Source organism: Cyanistes caeruleus, chromosome 32, assembly GCF_971803275.1.
Source record: "Cyanistes caeruleus chromosome 32, bCyaCae1.hap1.1, whole genome shotgun sequence".
In the NCBI taxonomy this organism is placed as follows: domain Eukaryota; kingdom Metazoa; phylum Chordata; class Aves; order Passeriformes; family Paridae; genus Cyanistes; species Cyanistes caeruleus.
The window spans coordinates 925,403-949,733 of record NC_141733.1 but is presented as its reverse complement, the minus strand read 5'-3'; the positions used below and the strand labels follow the sequence as shown (position 1 = coordinate 949,733).

Genomic DNA, 24,331 nt, shown 5'->3' with positions numbered 1-24,331 from the left:
CCCTGCTGTAAAACCAGGAATTTGGGATGTAAAACCCAGGAATTTGGGATGTGTTTCCTAAGTTAAAACCCAGGAATTCCAGATGTGTTTCCTGATGTAAAACCCAGGAATTCCAGATGTGTCTTCTGCTGTAAAACCCAGGAATTTGGGATGTAAAACCCAGGAATTCCAGATTCAATTTTCAGGAAACCCTTTTTTTTCCAATTTTCAGGAAACCCTTTCTTTCAATATTCAGGAAATCCTTTTTATTCAATTTTCAGGAAACCCTTTTTATTCAATTTTCAGGAAACCCTTTTTTATTCAATTTTCAGGAAACCCTTTTTTATTCAATTTTCAGGAAACCCTTTTTTATTCAATTTTCAGGAAACCCTTTTTTATTCAATTTTCAGGAAACCCTCTTTATTTCCTAACTCCGTGCTGTCACACTTTAAAGCCGAAATCCCACCAGCTTAAAAATTCCTTGGAAAAATCGAGTGAAAACATTAAAAATTTTTCCTTGATTTTCTTTTTCCTCCTCCCAAGGTCCCTCCCAAGCTGAGAAATCCCTGGAATTTCAGGACTTACGCCATCATGATGACGCTGAAATCCAGCCAGTTCCAGGGATCCCGCAGGAAGGTGAAGCCGTCTATACAGAAACCTCTGGCGATGATTTTCACGAGTGATTCAAACGTGTAAATCCCGGTGAATGTGTACCTGGCAGCGGGAAATGCGGGGGGAAAAATGCAGTTAGTTGGGTTTAAATAAAATTGGGTTTAAATAAAATTGGGTTTAAAAAAATTCGGTATTAAATTTTTAAATAAAGGTGGAGTTAATTGGGTTTAAATCAAATTGGGTTTAAAAAAAATTCGGTTTAAAAAAATTCGGTATAAAATTTTTAAATAAAGGTGGAGTTAATTGGGTTTAAATAAAATTGGGTTTAAAAAAAATTCGGTTTAAAAAAATTCGGTTTAAATAAAATTGGGTTTAAAAAAATTCGGTATAAAATTTTTAAATACAGGTGGAGTTAATTGGGTTTAAATAAAATTTGGTTTAAAAAAATTCGGTATAAAATTTTTAAATAAAGGTGGAGTTAATTTGGTTTAAATAAAATTGGGTTTAAAAAAATTCGGTATAAAAAATAGAATTTTTAAATAAAGATGGAGTTAATTGGGTTTAAATAAAATTGGGTTTAAATAAAATTCGGTTTAAAAAAAATTCGGTTTAAAAAATAAAAAATAAAATTTTTAAATAAAGATGGAGTTAATTTGGTTTAAATAAAATTGGGTAAAAAAATAATTGGGTTTAAAGGATAAAAAATTAAATTTTTTAATAAAGATGGAGCTAATTCGGTTTAAATAAAATTCGGTTTAAATAAAATTCAGATTAAAAAATAAAAAATAAAATTTTTAAATAAAGATGGAGTTAATTTGGTTTAAATAAAACTGGGTTTAAGAAATAAAAAATAAAATTTTTAAATAAAAATGGAGTTAATTCAGTTTAAATAAAATTCGGTTTAAATAAAATTTGGTTTAAATAAAATTCGGTTTAAAAAATAAAAAATTAAATTATTAAATAAAAATGGAATTAATTCGGTTTAAATAAAAGGTTCTGTAAGATAATGAAGGATAAAAAGCACAAGGAGGAGCGGGGTCGTGGAGGGGACAAACTCAGTGTTTTTACAAACAGAAAAAATCAGGATTTAAATGCAACAATTGGTACTTACTCCACATTCTTTGACCATTCCGGAGGGTTACTAAAAGTCATGAATACACAGTTGGTCAAAATAGTGCACATAATGATCATGCTAAATACTGTGGGACAAAGTCAAGGAGCAAAGGGACACGCTGGGAATCTTTACATCCCCTAAAAGTGCCCAAAGGTCACGGATTAATGGAAAATTCAAATTTTTTCCTATTCCCTGGAGGGCTGAGAGCCTCCACCAGTCATGGGAAATTATATATTTTTAATATATTTTTAATATATTTTTAATATATTTTAACATATTTTTTAAAATATTTTTAATATATTTTAAATTGATTTTAATAGATTTTAATAGATTTAAATAGATTTTAAATAGATTTTAAATAGATTTTAAATAGATTTTTTAATATATTTTTAATGTATTTGAAATATATTTTAATAGATTTTAAATCGATTTTTTAATATATTTTTAATAGAGTTTTAACAGATTTTAAATCGATTTTAATAGATTGTAATACATTTTTAATCTATTTTTAAAATATTTTAATAGATTTTAAATAGATTTTAAATAGATTTTTTAATATATTTTTAATAGAGTTTTAATAGATTTTAAATCGATTTTAATAGATTTTAATATATTTTTAATATATTTTTAAAATATTTTAATAGATTTTAAATAGATTTTAAATAGATTTTTAATATATTTTTTATATATTTGAAATATATTTTAATAGATTTTAAATCGATTTTTTAATATATTTTTAATAGAGTTTTAATAGATTTTAAATCGATTTTAATAGATTTTAATATATTTTTAATATATTTTTAAAATATTTTAATAGATTTTAAGTAGATTTTTAATAGATTTTTAACAGATTTTTAATATATCTTTAATATATTTGAAATATATTTTAAATATATTTCAAATAAATTTAATATAAATCAAATTTAACAATAACTAATATTCATAAATAAACTGTTATTTAGAAGTAATATTATTATTATTATTATTATTATTATTATTATTATTATTATTATTATTATTATTATTATTATTTAATTTTTAATATATTTCCAGTAAATTTCAATTTTTCATCCACTAAAAACCTGGATTTTGTGTCTTTTTTGAGGCCAACCCACAACCTGGCATTTTTATTTGCGAACTGAACAAAAAGACAACGGGTAAAAGAGATTTCCAGGGATTACACGAAGGTAAATCGGTAATAAAAAGGATATGAATGTATCAAAATTTTAATAGCTATTCTTCTAAACAGATTAAAAGGACTTAAAATGTACAAGGCAGGTGTGGCACTAAATCGGAAGAGTGTTTTCCCTCTGTTTAGTACTACAAAGGTCTGCAGAGAAAAAAAAGAAAAAGAGAATTAATGCAGGGAAATCACAGCAGGAATTGTATAAAATTATAGATAAACGACTTCCAGGGTAAAAAACCAGCATTTTCTGGTTGGTTTATTTAATAAATAATTTGTTTTATGATGCTCCCATTAGGGTACAACACACCTGCACATCACGTGGAGAATTGTGATCACCCCGGGACAATAATTCTACTCCAAAAAATTCCGTTTTTAAGGGTTCAAACTCCCTCTTTCCAGGAGGAAATCCGGGGATTCTCCTCTCCGAGGGAGCAGAGCTGAGCTGCCCCCGCTGTGCCTCTGCTGGGGACCAGGATCCGGCAGCCGAGCCCGGAGCCTCATCCCAAAAAACATCAAATCCCGCGGCTACGGAGGGCTGGAGAGAGGGAACGGCGGGAAAACGGGACGGACCGACGGACAGACGGACGGACGGACGGGACAGAAACACGGGGAGAGAGGGAACGGTGGGCAAGCGGGACGGACCGACGGACAGACGGGACGGACCGACGGACAGACGGGACGGAAACGTGGTGGGAGAGGGAATGGCGGACAGATGGGACAGAGTGATGGACAGACGGATGGACAAACGGGACAGAAACGTGGTGAGACAGGGACTGGTGGACAAACAGGACAGACAGATGGACAGACAGGACAGACTGATGGACGAACGGGACAGACAGACGGACAGACGGGACAGAGTGATGGACAGACGGGACAGAGTGATGGACAGACGGGACAGAAACATGGTGGCAGAGACACTGATGGACAAACAGGACAGACGGATGGACGAACAGGACAGAAACGTGGTGAGAGAGGGACTGACGGACAAACAGGACAGACTGACGGACGAACGGGACAGACAGACAGAAAAACAGGACAGACAGATGGACAAACAGGACAGACAGATGGGCAAACAGGACAGACAGATGGACAAACAGGACAGAAATGTGGTGAGAGAGGGACTGACGGACAAACAGGACAGACAGATGGACGAACGGGACAGACAGATGGACAAACAGGACAGACTGATGGACAGATGGGACAGAGTGATGGACAGATGGGACAGAGTGATGGACAGACGGGACAGAAACGTGGTGGCAGAGACACTGATGGACAAACAGGACAGACTGACGGACAGATAGGACAGACAGACGGACAGACGGGACAGACAGATGGACAGATAGGACAGACAGATGAACAAACGGGACAGACTGACGGACAAACGGGACAGACTGACAGACAGAGAGATGGGACAGACAGACGGACAGACAGGACGGACAGACAGGACACAAACGCCGTGGCAGAGCCCCCAGCCCCAGGCCAGCAGGCTCGGGTCACCCACCACCTCCTGCTCCCCACTCCGGAGGCGTCGGAGGCGCGAGGCTCGTTCGTTAATTAACGAAGGAAGGTTCATTAAGACCCGCGTGACCGCGGGGTGCGCAGGGAGCACCGGGAGCGTCGCGGCAGGACCCGCTCCCGTGGGTGAACACCCCCAAAACTCCCAGCCAGAGGGGGGAAAAGAGCGATTTGTGTGCACTTTGACCCTGTTTATCCCGTTTTTATCCTCTCCAGGATGAGAGCAGCCGGACTCTCCCGGCTCCCCAAGCTCACCGAGCCCAACCCCAGGGAATCCAGCGGGGCTCTGTGCCAGCACAGGCTTCCCCAGGAGAATCGCTCCCAGGAAATTTGTCATTTCCACCCTCCTCAATGAAACGAGGAGCTCCTTTGGCTAAGTGAGCCCATTGAGCGGGGAATTATTTGCAAAGGAAATCAAAATCCAGATTGCGGTTCAGCGTGGGGAGAGGGAGGTTCGTTAGCAGAACCACTAATGCATCCCCACCAAAAGCACTTTAAAGACAGCCCTGGACAGCTCTTAAATTGCAGCATCAAGAATTAATGACCAGATCACCTTGGCATGGACAAACCTTCTAAAAGGCCCCAAGTTTTGCAAAATTGCCATTACAGAACGCTCAGGGGATGCTCAATTCTAGGAATCAGCTCTTCCCCCTTCTCTAACACCACAAACTTTCCAGGACTTGCATCCCCTTCCTTTTTAAATCTCTTTTTGCTCTGGAGCAAGACACCCATCCCAGCAGGATCCTCACGGATCTCCCAGCTCTCCCCACACCTTTTGAACAAGGAAACCTCCAGCTGTGCTGGACATTCCGTGGGGACAAGGAGAGCTGGGAGAAGACAGGAATTTCCCAAATTCCCGGCTCAGCAGGCTCAGTTTCCCAAATTCCCCGCTCAGTTTCACCGTGGCTCCGTTTCCCACGGGAGAAATCCCCAGGCAGGAATCCCGCGGCTTGTTCAGCCCAAATCGACAAGCCAGGAGTGAAGGCATCCTCGCCCTGGAGGGACAGGGATGTGTTTGTGTGGCCTCGTGGAGGTGGAAGAACCCAAAATCCAGAGCCAGCCCCGCTCAGCCGGGGTGGGAGGGTGGGAACAGCCCCGCTTTGTCCTGGCACACGCGGATCCCACAGAACAACACGGATCCCATGGAACAACACGGATCCCGTGGAACAACACGGATCCCGTGGAACAACACGGACCCCACAGAACAACACAGATCCCACGGAACAAGACGGATCCCGAGGAACAACACGGATCCCAGGGAACAACACGGATCCCACGGAACAACACAGATCCTATGGAACAACACGGATCCCGTGGAACAACACGGATCCCATGAAACAACACGGATCCCACGGAACAACACGGATCCCATGGACAACACGGATCCCACGGAACAACACGGATCCCTCGGAACAACACAGATCCTATGGAACAACACGGATCCCGTGGAACAACACGGATCCCATGAAACAACACGGATCCCATGGAACAACACGGACCCCAGGGAACAACACGGATCCCACGGAACAACACGGATCCCGTGGAACAACACGGATCCCATGGAACAACACGGATCCCGTGGAACAACACGGATCCCGTGGAACAACACGGATCCCTCGGAACAACACGGATCCCACGGAACAACACGGATCCCGTGGAACAACATGGATCCTGAGGAACAACACGGATCCCGTGGAACAACACGGATCCCATGGAACAACACGGATCCCATGGAACAACACAGATCCCATGGAACAACACAGACCCCATGGAACAACACAGACCCCATGGAACAACACGGATCCCGTGGAACAACACGGATCCCGTGGAACAACACGGATCCCACGGAACAACACAGATCCCACGGAACAACACGGATCCCGTGGAACAACACGGATCCCACGGAACAACACGGATCCCAGGGAACAACACGGATCCCGAGGAACAACACAGACCCCACGGAACAACACGGATCCCACGGAACAACACGGATCCCATGGAACAACACGGATCCCACGGAACAACACGGATCCCGTGGAACAACACGGATCCCGTGGAACAACACGGATCCCGTGGAACAACACGGATCCCACGGAACAACACGGATCCCGTGGAACAACACGGATCCCATGGAACAACACGGATCCCAGGGAACAACACGGATCCCAGGGAACAACACGGATCCCATGGAACAAGATGAATCCCGAGGAACAACACGGATCCCGAGGAACAACACGGATCCCGTGGAACAACACGGATCCCGAGGAACAACACGGATCCCATGGAACAACACGGATCCCACGGAACAACACAGATCCCATGGAACAACACAGACCCCATGGAACAACACAGACCCCATGGAACAACACGGATCCCGTGGAACAACACGGATCCCGTGGAACAACACGGATCCCACGGAACAACACAGATCCCACGGAACAACACAGATCCCGTGGAACAACACGGATCCCACGGAACAACACGGATCCCACGGAACAACACAGACCCCATGGAACAACACAGACCCCATGGAACAACACGGATCCCAGGGAACAACACGGATCCCAGGGAACAACACGGATCCCGAGGAACAACACAGACCCCACGGAACAACACGGATCCCGTGGAACAACACGGATCCCATGGAACAACACGGATCCCAGGGAACAACACGGATCCCATGGAACACCCACCTCCAGCAGCTCGGGCACAACGACTGACTCAGGAATTTGGCACTGCCTGCTGTAACACCACAGAATCCCAGAGGTTGAAAAAGGCCTCCAAGACCATCGAGTGTAACTTGTGACCAATCACCCAGCCCAGAGTGACACGTCCAGGCATTGCCTGGACATCTCCAGGGTTCTCCAAACCTCCCTGGGCAGCTCATTCCGACACCTGACCACCCTTTCCATACAGAAACCTGAGCTTTGATCCCCCTGCCTACCAAACATGAACTCCCTGCTCACTGGAATGTGACAGCTCCTTCTTTTCTCCCTGTGCTCAGCCCAGATTCCTCCTTTTAGACCACAAAAATTGTTGAATTATTCCTGCCTGTAAAGCAAATCATCCCTGGGCTTTTCAGCACAACCCCGACACCGATGAAGTGTCCTAATTCCAGTCTGCTCATCGATTGCCACTGTTCCGAGACCCACCGTTCCCCCGTGTATCCTATAAAATCCCAACTAAATCTCCACTCGGCCTCATCAATAGAAAGAAAAGCCCAAAAGCCAAGAAGTGTTTGGCAATTTAAACCCCCTCTTAGTTTTTCCCTTCTGCTGCTGACATATTAAAACTTCATTTCAAAATGGCTGCAAGCTCTTAAAACATTTTCTGGATCTGGGCCAAGAACATCCTTAAGAGCTTTTAAGATGTGATGGAGCAAAACTCAAAACTCAGAGGAAGGTGGGACCTGGAAAAAGGTATTTTGCAGTCAGTTCAAGAGATGGTTGTGTCTGGTTGGACTTCCCAAAGCCTCTGTTGGTTAGAGCTGTGGAAAAATTCCATCAAGTTTTTCAAGGACCCACCAAAACCTTGGAAGTAGGTTTTGTAAAAAAGAAGTTCCTCAAAGATGAATTCTCTAAATCAATCTGCAAAATGATGACTGCGCCCGAGAGAGCGACGGAACCGACGGAGGGGTGGCAAGAACCATCCCAGCTCCAGGAAAATTGAAACCATTCCTGCTTCCTGCAGGTTTTCCAGTGAGCAGCTCCCTCTGAGGAGCGAGGGGGAGTGGGCAGGAGGTTTCAGAAGAAAACAGCTTTAGGAACAGCCTCAGAACATATGGAAGCACATTCCTGCAGCAGCGACACGATGACGGCCCTGACGCTCGATGCCGAGCAGGGGAGAGCCATGACTTCCTCCTGCTGGAAAATGAATTTACAGGAAAGCCTGTGGGCTGAAGGATTACAGACACCATCAGTCCTGACAGCAGCCCTGGGGAGAAGGGGTTTAGGTGCTGGACATGCCCCAGGAACCCCCCTGAGTCCCCTCAGCCCTGCTCAGGTGAGACCCCACCTGCAGAGCTGCCTCCAGCACAGGGAGGACGCGGAGCTGCTGGACAGAATCCCGATTTTCAGGTTTTAATGAGCTCACAATCAGCCTGTGCGAGGAAATCCACTCTGCCTCCGGGCCAGAAATAATCCTCCACCCTTCCCATCACGAGTGGGCTGCAGTTCTTGAGGAGATGGGAGCAGAGATTCCGCACTTGGCATTCCCTGCTCACGCTCAGCCAGCAGCTCCAGCGCGCTCCGCCTTCCCTCCAACACCTGGAGAGGACTGCAGACAAGGACTGCCAGGAAATCCAACCTCCTCTCCTCACCCTCTCCCTCTCACACTCGCTTCTCCTGCTCCTTGGAAGCCAACTGGAGAGATGGAGTGGGAGAAAAAACACCATTAAGCACTCAGGACCTGGAAAAGGCAATGAGACTCCAGAAATGAGAATAAAAAGCTGCTTTTTGAGATGGTTCCGACTCTTTCCTCTGTTTTGGCGACTTCACCGAGATGCAAACCCGGGAGTGGCGTGGTGAGCTTGCAGAGTCACCACCTCTCCCTGCAGACAGCACAGGAGAAGGTTCTGGAAGCACATCCCAGAGCCAGACGTGCCTCCCGCAGCCGGGCCCTCGCATCCCCGCGATTTCCCTGGGCCAAGGTGACATTCTGGACCCACGGGGCCCGTTTCCAAAGCTGCCATGTGACTTGACAAAGCTGCAAGTCACTCCCTTGGCACAAAGGAGAGATCCTCAGGTGCTTCTCTGGCAGCCCTAGGTGAGCTCGGACGTCCCACGCCAGCCTCACACGTGCGTGGACATCTTCCCTTTTCCCACTGAAATCCATCCCCCCCTAAACTCATCCACGGCCTCGGAATATCCAGGGACCTTCTGCTGCCTCACCACTGGAGCCTTTGGAGAAGCAGGAGCACCAAACCCCGTGCTGTGGCAGGGATGAAATTCCAGCTGAGAGAAATGGGAAGTGCTGGAGGAAAAACGCCACAAGCTGGCAAACACCGTGGCCAGAGGAAAGAACGGGGTGAGGAGTTAACAGGATCAGATTTGGGCCACAAATGGATCAGAGAGGCATAGAAGGTGGAAAAAGACTAAAAATGGAAATTTTTACATGATAAAGGTGTAGGGATGAAAGAGGAATGGAGGGTTTAAGGCCATGAGGCTGCACTGCTCCCATTGCTGGGGCTTCTCCTGAATTCTGTTTGCTCATGTGAACAAGGAAATTCATGCACCTGCCTTTTGGATCTGAAATCTTTCGGGTTTCCATAATAAAAATTCAATAATAAAAATTAAAAAAAAAATAAAAATGGAACTGGAAGGCCATTACGAGTTGTAAAACAAGGAATCCTGAAAGAATTCTTTGTGGTCCTCACAGAGAGACAAAAAGGAGCTAAAGCAGCTCCCAGACCTTCTAGCTGTGAGCAAAGGGATTCCAGATCCTCCTCAGGGTCATGATTTACCCCTCACTTCCAGACAGGGATGGGCTAGAATGTGTCCAGAGCTGGGAACAACTTGAACTCCATCCTGGAGGTCTTCTCCAACCTCAAGGGCTCTGGGACTCCCATTTAGCAAAATGAAAGTGAGCAGAGAAAAACACAAAACCTGGGCTACAGAGCCAGGACTTTTGACTCCCCCGTGCCACAGTTCTGTTTCCAGGTCACGCTGTTTCTCCTTTAAATATCAGTTTACAGGTGCTGGGAGCTTCAGCTGCTCTGTTAAAATTGCAGTTTCAGTTTCCTTAGACAAACCAAGATCACCGTGTCCTCCTCCTGCAGGGAAAAAGCAACCGGCTGATTTGTCCCCGTGCAAAAAGCAAAGACCTGTGATGCAAAACCTTCTGGAGAGGGAGGTGGAGGTGGGGGGGAGGAAAGAAAATCTTGGAAAACTTCCCGTGATTCAAGCAGATTCGCAATTCCTGATGATTCAGAGAAGAGCCTTTTTTAATGGCTTTAAAAAAAAAAATAAAAAAAATAAAGAATTCTTTGTGGAAAGTCACCGAGTGTTGGAAGCAGCAAGGAGCACCCAAGGCGTGGACACAAGAGGAAGGGAGCAGAGGATGGAGGGTTTGATGCGAGGTCAGCGGGGCTGGGGAGGGTTTGCCTCCCTTTCCAGAACCTTCCCCGCGCCTCAGCCCACCAAGGATTCCGCAAGGAACGCAGGGCGCTTCCAGAGATGTGACAGATGCCTTCAGAGAGGGGAACGCAGCTCGTTTCTGCCTCTAAAAATGAAAGGTTTATTAATAGCGTCGTGTTGGGAGGCAAACGCGGAGCCGGGTGCGGCGGGAGGGGTTCCCTGTGCCTGCTGCTCGTGGTGGGCTCTGCCCGCTGCCCCTCGGCCACTGCCACCAGAAAATAAACACCAACCAGCCCAGCTCTGCCTCCGACACCACCCCTGCACCTGCACGGACGCAAAGAGGCTTCAAAACTCTCCCAGTGGGGTCACAGACCTTTCCCAAGGCCTCTGTGCTGGGTGCAAGGGCTCTGGGAGCTCTCTTGTGAGGATGAGGAGGCTCTGGCACAGGTGCCCAGAGCACCCCTGGGTGCCCCTGGATCCCTGGCAGTGCCCAAGGCCAGGCTGGAGGGGTTTGGAGCAGCCTGGGATGGTGAAAGGTGTCCCTGGATGGGCTTTAAGGTCCCTCCCAACCCAAACCACCCTGGGATTCCATGACCTGCTCTCACCACAGCCAGACTGGTTTAATGAAGAGGAAATATTTGGTAAAGAAATGAGAATTATTCCTGAGGATAACTAAGCTGCCTTCTTCCCACAGCAGCTCCTGGGGATGCATCTCCTGAAGGACCACATCAGCACCACCCAGATCCCCAAATTCCACAGCTCTGCTCTGAGGCAGAACCTGCTCTCAGCACCCTGAACAGACCAGAAAAAAACCCATTAAATTAAATAAATTAAATTAAATTAAATTAAATTAAAAAGAGAGTGAATGCAGGGCCAGTTACACTCCTCACTCCCCAAATTCTGCTGATCCCACCTGAGTGCTGCCCCGCCAGGCACGGAGTCACCTCTGAGCACGGCACAAACGTCTGTCCCAACAAAAACTCATGGAATGTTGGTCACCCAGGACGGGGATTTCACACGCAGCCAGCTCTGAACAGCCACATCACAGCTCCTGTCACCCACACAGCTCAATCTGCAGCTGCCCCAGAGCCACAGCTGAGCCTCACTGGGGCTGCTGAGGCCTCAGCTGGCTCAATTACACCTGTGTCACACAAAGCAATGAAATTAAACACTAAAGAACATCAGTTTTAACCTTCTGAAGACACAAAAATCACTGACCACGCTCCTCATTCCATCACCAGTGGGTCCCTTCGTCCCCAGCAGAGTTTGCCACGCACCCCTAAATGTCCCCCTGCCACATCACCTCAGCTCCACACAGAAATTAAGATTAAAAGCAGTTAATTTGTCTCCATTTTTGCCATGATTCTGTGTCCCAGTGCTTCACAACCATCAGCTTTGCAGTGAATTCCTGTAAGTGATGAAATACACACTGAAACCTTTACTGTTACCCCTCAATTAAATTTTTCTCATTGCTGTGAGGGTTAGAATTGGCACATTAGCACAGCTTGAACTATTTTTAGTTTCCAGAGCTTGTTCTCCTAACTCCATCCTTCAACACTGATCACATCATCTCTATCAAACCTCACAGGAAAATATGTAAGAACCCAAAAGAACCAAACCAACCCCGTCCAAAACTCCCCTTTTTTTTTTGTCTTCTGTTTAAACCGTACCCAAAGAATAATAAAAAAATATAAGGATAGAAAGAAAAAATAAGGATAAAAGAAAAAATAAGGATAAAAGAAAAAATAAGGATATAGAGAAAAAATAAGGATAGAAAGAAAAAATAAGGATAAAAGAAAAAATAAGGATAAAAGAAAAAATAAGGATAAAAGAAAAAATAAGGATAGAAAGAAAAAATAAGGATAAAAGAAAAAATAAGGATAAAAGAAAAAATAAGGATAAAAGAAAAAATAAGGATAGAAAGAAAAAATAAGGATAAAAGAAAAAATAAGGATAAAAGAAAAAATAAGGATAGAAAGAAAAATAAGGATAAAAAGAAAAAATAAGGATAGAAAGAAAAAATAAGGATAAAAATAAAAAATAAGGATAAAAGAAAAAATAAGAATAAAAAGAAAAAATAAATAAGAATAAAAAGAAAAAATAAATAAGAATAAAAAGAAAAAATAAGAATAAAAAGAAAAAATAAGGATAAAAGAAAAAATAAGAATAAAAAGAAAAAATAAGAATAAAAAGAAAAAATAAATAAGAATAAAAAGAAGAAAATAAGAATAAAAAGAAAAAAATAAGAATAAAAAGAAAAAATAAATAAGAATAATAAGAAAAAATAAGAATAAAAAGGCTCTTTAGCAAACTCCTTTCTTGCAGACTCACTTTCTGGGTCATATAATAAGGGTCAAAGTCCTCCAGTGGCACAGCAACCAGCCCTTTAGGGATGTCCCCGTAGATGAAAGGCAAATTCTTGCCCGCCTCAAGGTCACTGTTTGGTTTTGGTTTGCTGTCCTCGTCGTCATCGCGGTGGCTGCTGTCCTGCTTGGAGCGCTGCTTCTTCTTCAGCTCCGCGATGTGCTTCTCGATGTTGGCCAGAGACTCCGGAGTGAAGGGTTTAAAACTCTCGGGGCCCGGTGGTGCCAGCAGCCGCGCTGCCATCTTTTCATCCTGCAGCTGCTTCTTTGCAGATGTTGCACCCCTGGGCAGCTCGGGCTCTGGGGGGAGAGAGAGAGAACAGCAGGAACGGGGTCAGGGCATGGCTGAGCTCCACACCCTGATCCTCAAATCCTCGCACAGGGGAAGCCTGGAGAGGCGGAGGGTGGGCAGAGTTATCATAAATAAATATGATAAATAAATAAAATGTAATAAATGAGTATAATAAATAAATATATTAAATAAATATAATAAATGAATATAATAAAGGAATATAATAAATATATTAAATAAATATAATAAATGAATATAATAAATAAATATAATAAATGAATATAATAAATAAATATAATAAATATAATAAATAAAAGGAAATATAATAAGGAAATATAATAAGGAAATATAAAAACAGAATATAATAAAGGAATATAATAAAGGAATATAATAAAGGAATATAATAAATAAATATAATAAATAAATATAATAAATAAATATAATAAGTAAATATACTAAATAAAATACATAAATAAATATAATAAAGGAATATAATAAAGGAATATAATAAAGGAATACAATAAATATAATAAATAAATATAAGTAAATATTATAAGAAAATATAATAAAAAATATAATAAAGTAATATAATAAATAAACATAATAAATATAATAAATAAATATAAGTAAATATAATAAGTAAATATAATAAAGGAATATAACCAAGGAATATAATAAAGGAATACAATAAATAAATATAACAAATAAATATAATAAAGGAATATAATAAATAAATATAACAAATAAATATAACAAAGGAATAAAGCGGGTATTTATTGAAAAAGTCTTCAAGCCTGTCACTGCACAAGAACTTCCACGAGTTCCACAGCACAAGCGAGGAGCAGCTCGTAGGATCTCCCCCAGCCACCCCAACCTGGGCCCTCCTGAACACAAACTATTCCAGAAAAACACATTCTGAAAAGCGACTTCATCCTCAAAGCCACAATTTTCCTGCAAAAACAGTTTGACCAGTCAAAAAAACCAGTCAAAAAGACCAGTTGCTCTCAGCCAAAGTGATTTTTAGACAAAATTCCAAGTCAGCTCAAGTTGGACCAGGGTTCCAGCACGTTCCTCGCTCCCTGGTACACACAGGAGTAACCTGGGGCTGGGTTTGGGACAGCACCAACACGAGCTGAGCACTCCCAAAAAATATTCCCTGGAGTCCTGTCAGGTGTTACTGCAGCTGGGAGAAGTTCCCTTAAGGACTTCAGCACTGGAAGAAGTGTCCAAGGAGAATTCCAAATGTTCTTTTGGGAGGGCTCACCTGCCCTGGAGCACATCACAGCTCTGCCACAGGAAGCCAAATCTCACCCTAAAATTTTACAGATATAGAATTACATAAAGAAATTCCTCCCTGTGAGGGTGGGCAGGCCCTGGCACAGGTGTCCAGAGAAACTGGAGCTGCCCCTGGATCCCTGGAAGTGCCCAAAGCCAGGCTGGACATTGGGGCTTGGGGCAACCTGGGATGGTGGAAGGTGTCCCTGCCATGGCAGGAGTGGGACTGGACAATCTTTAAAATCCCTCCCAACCCAAAACCATTCCACGTCTCTATCAATCCTCAGGATTTCTATTCATCTGAGACCATAAAACTAAAACAATTCAAAAACACTCCCACGAGCACAACAGTAACTGCTAAAAGTTCAATTTCTCTGATTATTTGGGCTAAGACACAGGGTCTTGTTCGCACCAGACACACCCCAAATGACAAAATCCAAGGGAGAGGAGCAGGGCACAGGTGAGGAAAAGCTCCCAGAGGCTTCAGCTTCCCCTGGCAGGGTTTGCCCCATCCCTTCAGGGAGCCCCTTGAGCTCCTCCACCCACTGCCAGCAGCAGCAGAGCTGGGAGGAAGTTGGTTCCCCCGAATTCAGCCGCCCACAAACGCTCTGCAGCTCCGCTCCTCGTGCCAGGCTCTGGCTCCAGAACCAGCAGCAGGAATATATTGCATTTCTGAGCTGCTGCTGCTGCTGCTGGTACCTCGTCAGGCTGTTCCCACTCCGGGAGAAGAGGGATGACAGAAACCCTGCACTGATGCAACAGCACTGCAGTGCTGCAGGCTGGGAGAGAACCCAGCCCGCTGCTCGGGGAGGGACCCAAACACCAAATCCAAGAGGAAAAGCACAAAAAAAGCACGAGGATATGGCACAGGATGAATCCCAAAGCTACCTGGAGGTCCCTGAAGCAAGGGAAAAAGATGACCAGTGAGGTCAGATCTTCTAAGGCAGCACAAACACGGCATCCAAATAAATATGAAAGATCTGGAGAGAAGAATGACTTTCAGATTCCTTGGGAATGATGACACGGGGCGGAATCGTTAAAATCCTGCTATTTCAGCACGAGGTCCAGCACCCACAGCCTGCCCAGGCCATGAGGATTGTGCTGTATTCACGTGGGAGGAACTCAGGGATGCCAGAGCCACCAGAAACAGAACCACAACTCTCTGGAGTGCAGTGGGATTCAGGAATAAACACACAATAAATAACCAAGGATACCTGCAGATGCCAGCCCTCAACACAGCGTCCCCAAAGCGTTCCGAGGGATCTCAGGTGATCCCTCTGCTGTGACAGAACCTTTTACACCCTCTGCTCCACACGTAAATCTGAAGCTGCAAAACACACCTAGGGCTTAAATTCTGCTTCCAGCTCAGGCTTTATTCCTTTATTTAGATCCAAAAAAAAACCAACCTGGAGTACAGATCTCCCTCCTTATGTAATTCCAGAGCGCAGCAGGGCCAGGATTCTCTCCCTCTAAACCTGACTGGGTATTTCTAAAGTAATAATAGTAAAGACTCAAAAAAGATGGCAAGAAGGGGAGAGAAGAGCCGGTATCTTGGTCACATTATCTCTGAGATATCACCAAATGGCCTGCTGATATTAAGGAAAATTAATTTATTCTATTCTTGCAGCATTTGCATGCATTTAATTACCAAATTTCCCACATACTGTGAAACTATAGAGCAGCATTGGGGATGTGGTCTAATTGAATGGCACAGATAAATATGTAAGGCCTGAATTTAGAAACCAAAGTAGCTCAGGGACACAGCATAAAAAAAGGCAAAAAAAAAAAAATGAAGGCACGAAGGAATTTGTGCAAAATTACACAACCCACAACTGGAGGCACTGATTTGTCATTTAAAGGAAAAAAAAAACCACAACCAAACCCAAGAAACCAACACCATTCCCCAAATCTGGTTCACACGCGAAGTTTCTCCAAGTTTGGCATTTTGGAATTATTTACAGGGCTGATTCTTGGGCACTATCAACACATAACAGTGAGCTGAGGGTCATTTGTTTTCCCAATAAATTATCCCACACTAAGGGAATGCACAAATTAAGATGTGTGGATCCACCTCATCTCCACCAAGGAAGAAATTCCACAGCTGGGCTGCTCTGCCTGGCTTCTGGAAAGCTAAAAAACCTTGGAAATGTTATTTTCCAATCAGGAATGGTTCTGCTGCCATTGGAGACATCCTAGGATTTCTTTCAGCCCTTCCCACATCAGGTTTTTCAGTAGAATTGTGACACACAAAAGGTGTCCAGGTGAGTTAGGGAAGAGAGATCCAGGTGAGCTGGGTTAGGAATCCACGGATTCCCGAGCTGGGAATGACACTGCACACCCAGGGAACTCGGATTTGGGTGCACACAACACACACACTGCTCAAATGCCAAAGATTTGCCACCAGAAACTGCTGCACTGAGGTGCCCAGTTGCTAAGACTTAATTATTTTTTTTTTCCCTAAATGTTCCCAGCAGTCCATTTACTGGTACATTATGAAATATTCCAATAAATTATTCAAGCTGATAGTCAAAATAAATTAAAAAACACTTTTGAGGCAATTTCCTTGCTTTAATACACTTCTTCCTTTATTAATTACCGAGAGTCAGCCATTCAGAGTGTGTCTTTGAGAGAGAGGGACTTTCTGTGTGAATTTTTATATAACCCACATGGACACATTTTCCTCTTGATTCCAACATGAGCACTGAGGCAGGAAGGGAAACGTGGCATAAGATGAACAGCACCCCGAAATCCTGCTGCAGGAGAGCCTAAAAGGCTTCAAGCAAACCCAAAATATTCACCCATGGAGAAATCCATGGCTGGAAGTGGCCTTCAGCCTCCAGATCCCCATCTGCAGTGCATCCTGTGTCTGGAACAATTTTATCAGTGAAAAGGGTCGGTGCTGTGAGCAGCAGCAACTCTGTCCTTTAGGAAAGCTCTGATGGCACATTTGATGCTAAAAAGCGGAAGAAAAATGAAATATTTCCACTCCCAAGCAGCATTTGTTGCTGGGTGTTTCCCTGTGTAAAATCTTGTGGAAGTTCCCTTGGCTCAACAGGGGAGCTCAAGGACAGAGCTGGGACAGGGCAGGGAAGTGCTCGTGGTCTTCAAATGGCCATGGGAGACCTGAATTTGGACAAACACACCTCTAAATGAAAAAAAAAAATGATCAGAAATGTACAGAGGAAAGAGAAGGAGCAACCAACAGCGACAGAAAAAATATGAGAATTGTGAAATGGTCGAATGGTTTGGGTTTGAAGGGACCTGAAAGCTGATTCTGTTCCACCTCCTGCCATGGGCAGGGCACCTTCCACCATCCCAGGCTGCTCTGAGCCCTGTCCAGCCTGGCCTGGCCACACAGAAAACATTCTCATTTAACAATATTTAACAATATTTAACAATATTTAACAACACTTTCATGAAGACAGACTAAAGGTCAATTCCTGCAGGGTCCTCGCTCCCTCCCAGCAGCCGTGTGGCATCGGTAACATCCCTCAGCAAGTTCCAAGAGCTAGTTAATCCCAGTTAATTAATTAATCCCCAGTTCTCTGTTCTGTTCTCACTCAAGGCCAACTCGTGTTTATCTCCAAACTCACACAGAACTTGGAGGTTCACAGCCTAAACAACCTGAAGTGCTTCAATTTCCCCCTTTTTAAATTCAAACTTCTGAACAAAGAGCTGTTCAAAATAGCTTTTGTGCAAGAGTTCAGCCACTAACCCAAATTTAATTCCTTCTTCAGTTCATTCAGCCCATCCATGACCCATAAAACAGGAGTCAGGGAATGGTTATTTTACACTATAATTTTGGGGGAATTAATTTCTTGCTGTGGAGCACTCAGAGGGTTTGAGTACAAAAGGGGACAAATACGAAAGGGGGGAGAATGAAGAGCCCACTTTGAGTTCTCTGTTAAAAAATTTCTGACATCTGCTGGAACACAACCCAGGTTTCCCTATGGAGTGACACTTTCCTTCTCTCCTAATCAACCCTGGAGTATCTGATCAGACAAACATCTCCCTCTGCTAATGCCAGTTATTCCTGCTTGTCCTGACATCACCATCCTGCCACTGATTTCACTCAAAAAAAAAAAGGGAACACAACTGGAATGGCCACATTTGTCATCCAACTTCACATTTCCAGAGCATTTCCCCACCTGGGCGACAGAGATCTCACACTGAGGAGGCTCAGCCTGGAGAAAATCCCCCCTGAACTTCCCTTTCTCGCTCTCCACAACTCGCTGCTCCCTTCTCCAGCAATGAGGGGTTTATTTCCACAACTTTAAAATCACCTGAATAGTTATTCCTGTCACTTGAACACCACTACCTGGACAATTCAACAAACATTCCTCCCCAAATCCCCTCTCAGCAGACTTCACTATAAACTCCTCACACTTTCCAGCTGGGGCAGAAGTAGAAGAAGGATGGAATGGGACTTTTGGAGGGTAGCAAGACCTCTGAATTTTGGGGTGGCTCTGTTCAGGAAGGAGCAAAGTCCCAGTTTTGCTACAGCCCAGGCCCCACTGGCTGCTGTTTCTCCTCAAGATCTCCCATCTGCTGGAGTGCTCCACGAGGCAGGAATACGTTACAGGACAAGGCCAAGGAAAGGCAGAAATTGCTCCAAATTTGGAACATTTCAAGACAGAATCCCAGAATCACTGAGGTTGGAAAAGCCCTCCAGGTTCATCGAGTCCAACCTGTGCCTGATCCCCACCTTGTCACCCAGCCCAAGCACTGAGAGCCATTCCCAGGGATTCCCTGGACACCTCCAGGGATGGGGACAGCAACACCTGACCACTCTTCCTGCCAGGAAACCCCTCCTGAAAAGGAGACAGTTTTGCCTAAGCCAGAAGAACACGTGAGGTGTTAAAAGCCAGGCTGGAACCTGAGCTCAGGGAGGTTTTGTAATACACTCCTGCAGCAGGAAACCACTCCTTCCCTACTTGTATTCTCCAGCTGTGCACAGAAACGGGATGGTGAGGCACAAGAGGGACAGTCCAAGCGCTCCTGAACCCCAGCAGATTCCGGCCAGTGGTCCCACAACGTCCAGCTCTCCACCCCACCATCACCAAAGCGAGCGTTTCCTCTCTGTGGCTCCTCAGATCACTCCCCCCCTGCTCGTTCCCAACTCCTTTTGCTGTTTTACTGCTCCTGCTCCAGCCCAGCCCATTGCTCTGAACTCAACAATAAATTATTGATCCCAGCGGATCTGTCGATATCAATGGAGCCGCCTCGGGGGAAGGCGATCGATACCGAGGGGCAGCAGGAGCCACACGGAGCCAGCACCACCCAACCACCCAAAAACAGCAACTCTCCACCGAGCTGGAAACCCAGATTGGGTCATTTTAATGAAAAACACACCGGGGCAGCACCACCGGCAGGCACAGACACAGCAACAAACGGGAGGAAGATGATGCTGTGATTTATGTTTGGAAGCCACTTCATTTCCATTCAATGCTGACTTTGTTTCTGCTTTATTGAACAGAATGAAGGCTCGGCCATGCTCCATTTCCCGAGGCACGTGATGGTTCGCCCTCCTGCCTATTGGAAACCTCCTCCCACCAGATAGCCACAGGATCAGACTTGTTCCACTGAGCAGCACAGCATCCATACCATGATCTACATCTACATACAAGCTTATATAACTGATTAAATTATCTGTCATGGGTCCAGGTCCTCCACCCTGGGTGAACGACACTGCAGAAGCACCCAAACGTGTTTAAACGATCGAAGAAGCTTTCGGTCACGTTGTTAGTTTTATATAAAACACCAAAGTGAAGAATGGGGACTTTCTAAACACACAGAGGATGGAGAAGCCCAGCACTGGAGCTCTGGGAGGCCTGAGGATCATCAGGGAAAGGTCCCAACAGAGTGCAGGGGTTTGTTACTCCTAAAGGCACCAAGTCCCCGAGCCTGGGGCTGTTGAGGGATCCTAAACAGCTTCACCAACTTTATGTGAGGGCACCTGGCCCTGAAGAAGGGTGGTGATGGGCCCGAGGGGACAGCAGTGGGCACAGGAGTGTCCCATGGGCCTGAGGGGACAGCAATGGGCACAGGAGTGTCCCATGGGCCTGAGGGGACAGCAGTGGGCACAGGAGTGTCCCATGGGCCTGAGGGGACAGCAATGGGCACAGGAGTGTCCCATGGGCCTGAGGGGACAGCAATGGGCACAGGAGTGTCCCATGGGCCTGAGGGGACAGCAATGGGCACGGGGAGTGTCCCATGGGCCTGAGGGGACAGCAATGGGCACAGGAGTGTCCCATGGGCCTGAGGGGACAGCAATGGGCACGGGGAGTGTCCCATGGGCCTGAGGGGACAGCAATGGGCACGGGGAGCGTCCCATGGGCCCCTCAGCCTCACCCACACCTTCTGCCCCCGCTGGAGGAACCGACCCCAGAGCTCCCCAGAACCTCCATCACCCACACAGGAAACCAGAACCATCTCCAGGCCCCATCCCTCCAAACCAGGGCTGCCCTGGAAAACCACCACGGCCTCGCTTTTCTCCTCCAAAGACACAGGCAGGAGGGGGACAGGGGGACAGGGACCCCACGCCCCCACCCCCGTTGATCACAATTAAAGCTTCCCGGTGTGAAAAGAGGACGAGGACGTCCCGGTCACGGCTCCCGGTGCGGGTGGAATGCTGCAGTGTGCCAGGGCCGCCTTTCACGGCCACACACAGCACAAACACACCCCCAAAGCCTCCCCTCGGGGGGCTCCCGCTGCGACACGGCACGGAGGGGACAGCAAGCAGCCTCCCACACCTGGGATCACCCTCCACAAACCCAGCTGGGGGCCCCAAGGTCCGCATCCAGCTGCTGCCCCTGGCACACGCTCCCCTTGCCAGACTTTCCGACTTCACCCCGGATCATCCGCAGCCGCTGCCGTGGAGCATCTCCCGGTGTCCCCACCCCCACATCAGCTGGGCATCGGTTTGCACCAGAACGCAGGGGGAGGGGAGGAAGACACCCAGATTTTTTAATAGAAAAACCTCGTGAATGTGCAATTCCCTCCCAGCAGGAAGGGGAAAAAATAATATAAACCAAATCTGCCTTCACCATCCCCCCCCCCCCACCCCCAAAAAAAAAAAAAAAAAATCTGTGGCGGAAGGAAAGAGGGAAAGGAAGAGCCACAACCAGGATGCTGACCCAACATCTGGGTCAGCTGGAACACCAAGCATCCCCCTGCCCGACTCCCCTCACCCAAAAACAGCCCACGCTGTGCTCCAGGATGGCCCGGGCAGGGGCAGCTGCGGGTGCCGAGCGGTGGGAGCGGGGCTGGGGGACACAGAGAGCAGCGCTGCAGCCCAGGGGGAAGGGACACCGAGGAGAACTCGGGCTCTCCCTTCCCACAACGCGAAGAGCACGGCCCCGAATTTGGGGGGGTGGGAGGAGGGTCCCGTGAGCCCCCCAGGTTGTGGGGTGGAAGGGGATGGGGGCACGGATGCAGGGAGGGATGCGGGAAGAGAAGGGAGGACGGGGCCCAAAGGGGGCTCCAGCTCCAGGGTGGCCGCAGAGGGCGGCTGCCCCTTCCCAGCCCCAGCCCCAGCCGGCCGGGGGACACCGATCCCGGGCCCGGCACCGTTGTCCCCCCACACTCCCCGCAGGGCCGGGGGGCTCGGGCCGGACCCTCCCCGGGCCGGGCAGCGGCTGCCGGAGACCCGCGGGCAGTGCAGAGAACCGCTCCCCTTCCCTGGAGCGACCAGCCATCCACCGAGGGGACGGCTGACAAGGGGGGCAAGGCTCCGGGACCCTCCCGAGGCGGCGGATTTGGGGCTGGGGGCTCCCCGGGGCCTCCCCCCCTCACCGCCCCCCCAGCGTCCCCGGGGCCGTCCGGGCCGCGCTCTGCGGCAGAGCCCCCGGGGGAGCGGCGCCGAGGGCTACGGGGGGGATGGAGCTAGCAGGACAGCAAGCGAGGGGAGCTGCGGGTGGAGCCCGCGGGGGTCTCGGGGGCTGCGACTCACCGTGTCGGGCGGGCTCAGCGCGGCCCCGGCGCGGCGCTGCCGGACTGCGGCGCGGGGGGAGCTGCGGGAGGGACTGCGGGTGTCGCCATCTTGGTGCGCTCCCGGCGCTGCCCCCCCGCCCGGCCCGGCCCCCGCCCGCCCCGCGCGCGCCGCACGGGGGCGCCCGAGAGGCGCCGAGAGAGGAGCGGGGGGAGCGGGGAACCCCCGGGCCTGCTCCGGCAGCGGCAGCATCATCATTATCATCCTTGTGTCCATCAGCATCATCATCATCATCATCATCACCACCATCATCATCATCATCATCCTTGTGTCCATCATCACCATCACCATCACCATCATCATCATCATCATCATCATCATCCTTGTGTCCATCAGCATCATCATCATCATCATCATTATCATCCTTGTGTCCATCAGCATCATCATCATCATCATCATCATCATCATCCTTGTGTCCATCATCATCATCACCATCATCATCATCATCATCATCATCATCATCATCATCATCATCCTTGTGTCCATCAGCATCATCACCATCATCATCATCATCATCATCATCATCATCATCATCCTTGCGTTCATCAGCATCATCAACAATATCATCATCATCATCATCATCATCCTTGTGTCCATCAGCATCATCATCATCATCATCTTTGTGTCCATCATCATCATCATCATCAATATCATCATCCTTGTGTCCATCATCATCATCATCATCATCATCCTTGTGTCCATCATCATCATCATCATCATCATCCTTGTGTCCATCAGCATCATCAACAATATCATCATCATCAGCATCATCATCCTTGTGTCCATCAGCATCATCATCATCATCATCCTTGTGTCCATCATCATCATCATCATCATTCTTGTGTCCATCATCATGATCATGATCATCATCATCATCAATATCATCATCATCTCTGTGTTCATCATCATCAGCATCATCATCATCATCATCATCCCTGTGACCATCATCATCACCAGCATCACCATCCCTGTGCCCATCATCATCAGCATCATCATCATCAATATCATCATCCCTGTGTACATCATCATCATCATCAGCATCATCATCAATATCATCATCATCTGTGTCCATCATCATCACCATCATCATCATCCCTGTGTCCATCATCGTCATCAATATCATCCCCATCCCTGTGTCCATCCCCATCCTTGTGTCCATCCCCATCCCTGTGTCCATCATCATCATCACCACCCCCATCCCTGTGTCCATCCCCATCCCTGTGTCCATCCCCATCCCCATCCCTGTGTCCATCACCGTCACCGCGGTGAATTTCAGGAGCACCCCCAGGTTCCCAGCTGGGCCAGCCCAGGGCTGCTGGAGACAGAAACCCTTCACTGCTGCCCCAGGGCTGTTTGTTCTGTTTGTGGGAGGGACCCCTGAGCCAGGAACTCAAGGAATAAATAACTCAACACCCGGGAGGGTGAGTAGGGATAAGAAAGCACAAACCAATTCCTGATGGACCTCACTGATCCCACCAGAGCCCAGAACAATCCCAGGGGAGACACCGAGCCCTGCACAAAGCAGTGACACTCCCACCGGCTGTCCCTGCACGCCCTGGATGGGCTTCAGGACCATCCAGCTCATTTTCCCACTCGAGGTGAGAGGGAATCCCGTGTTCAGAGCCAGTGTTTTCATTTTCCTCGTCTGAGAAATGTGAATATAGAATCTCCTTCCCCACACACCAGCGAGAAAAAGTTATTCCTGGATGTTTATAAAACTTGGGATCTCCTCAGCAATGAGAAGCTGAGTGTCCCTGGGTCAGACACTAAAATATTTAAGTATTTAAATATATTGAAGTGTATTTATATTAGAATTGTGGAATGGTTTGGGTAGGAAGGGAGTTTAAAGGTGGCTCTGTCCCTCCACCTGCCATGGCAGGGACACTTCCCACTATCCCAGGGTGTTCCAAACCTGTCCTTGGACACTTCCA

The 24,331-nt window shown here is 46.8% G+C and overlaps 1 protein-coding gene across 5 annotated transcripts in view; it reads right to left on the bottom strand.

The window, feature by feature from the left end:
• SCN8A (sodium voltage-gated channel alpha subunit 8) overlaps positions 1–22,469 on the bottom strand; it is a 76,392-nt gene extending 53,923 nt beyond the window's left edge. For 4 of the 5 annotated variants that reach the window (XR_015281286.1, XR_015281287.1, XM_086870417.1 and 1 more), the window contains exons 1-5: positions 22,362–22,469; positions 12,812–13,143; positions 2,918–3,035; positions 1,703–1,793; positions 565–693 (exon numbers count right to left, since the gene is read on the bottom strand). Coding sequence is in view for 2 of the 5 variants with exons in the window: in XM_086870417.1 (XP_086726543.1) it covers positions 565–693; positions 1,703–1,793; positions 2,918–3,035; positions 12,812–13,087 (614 nt within the window). In the remaining 3 variants the exon portion in view is untranslated. Of the gene's footprint in view, positions 1–564; positions 694–1,702; positions 1,794–2,917; positions 3,036–12,811; positions 13,144–22,361 lie in introns of those variants that run through there. The other variant, XM_086870418.1, reaches the window with a different exon arrangement.
• Between the last annotated feature and the right edge of the window lie 1,862 nt (positions 22,470–24,331).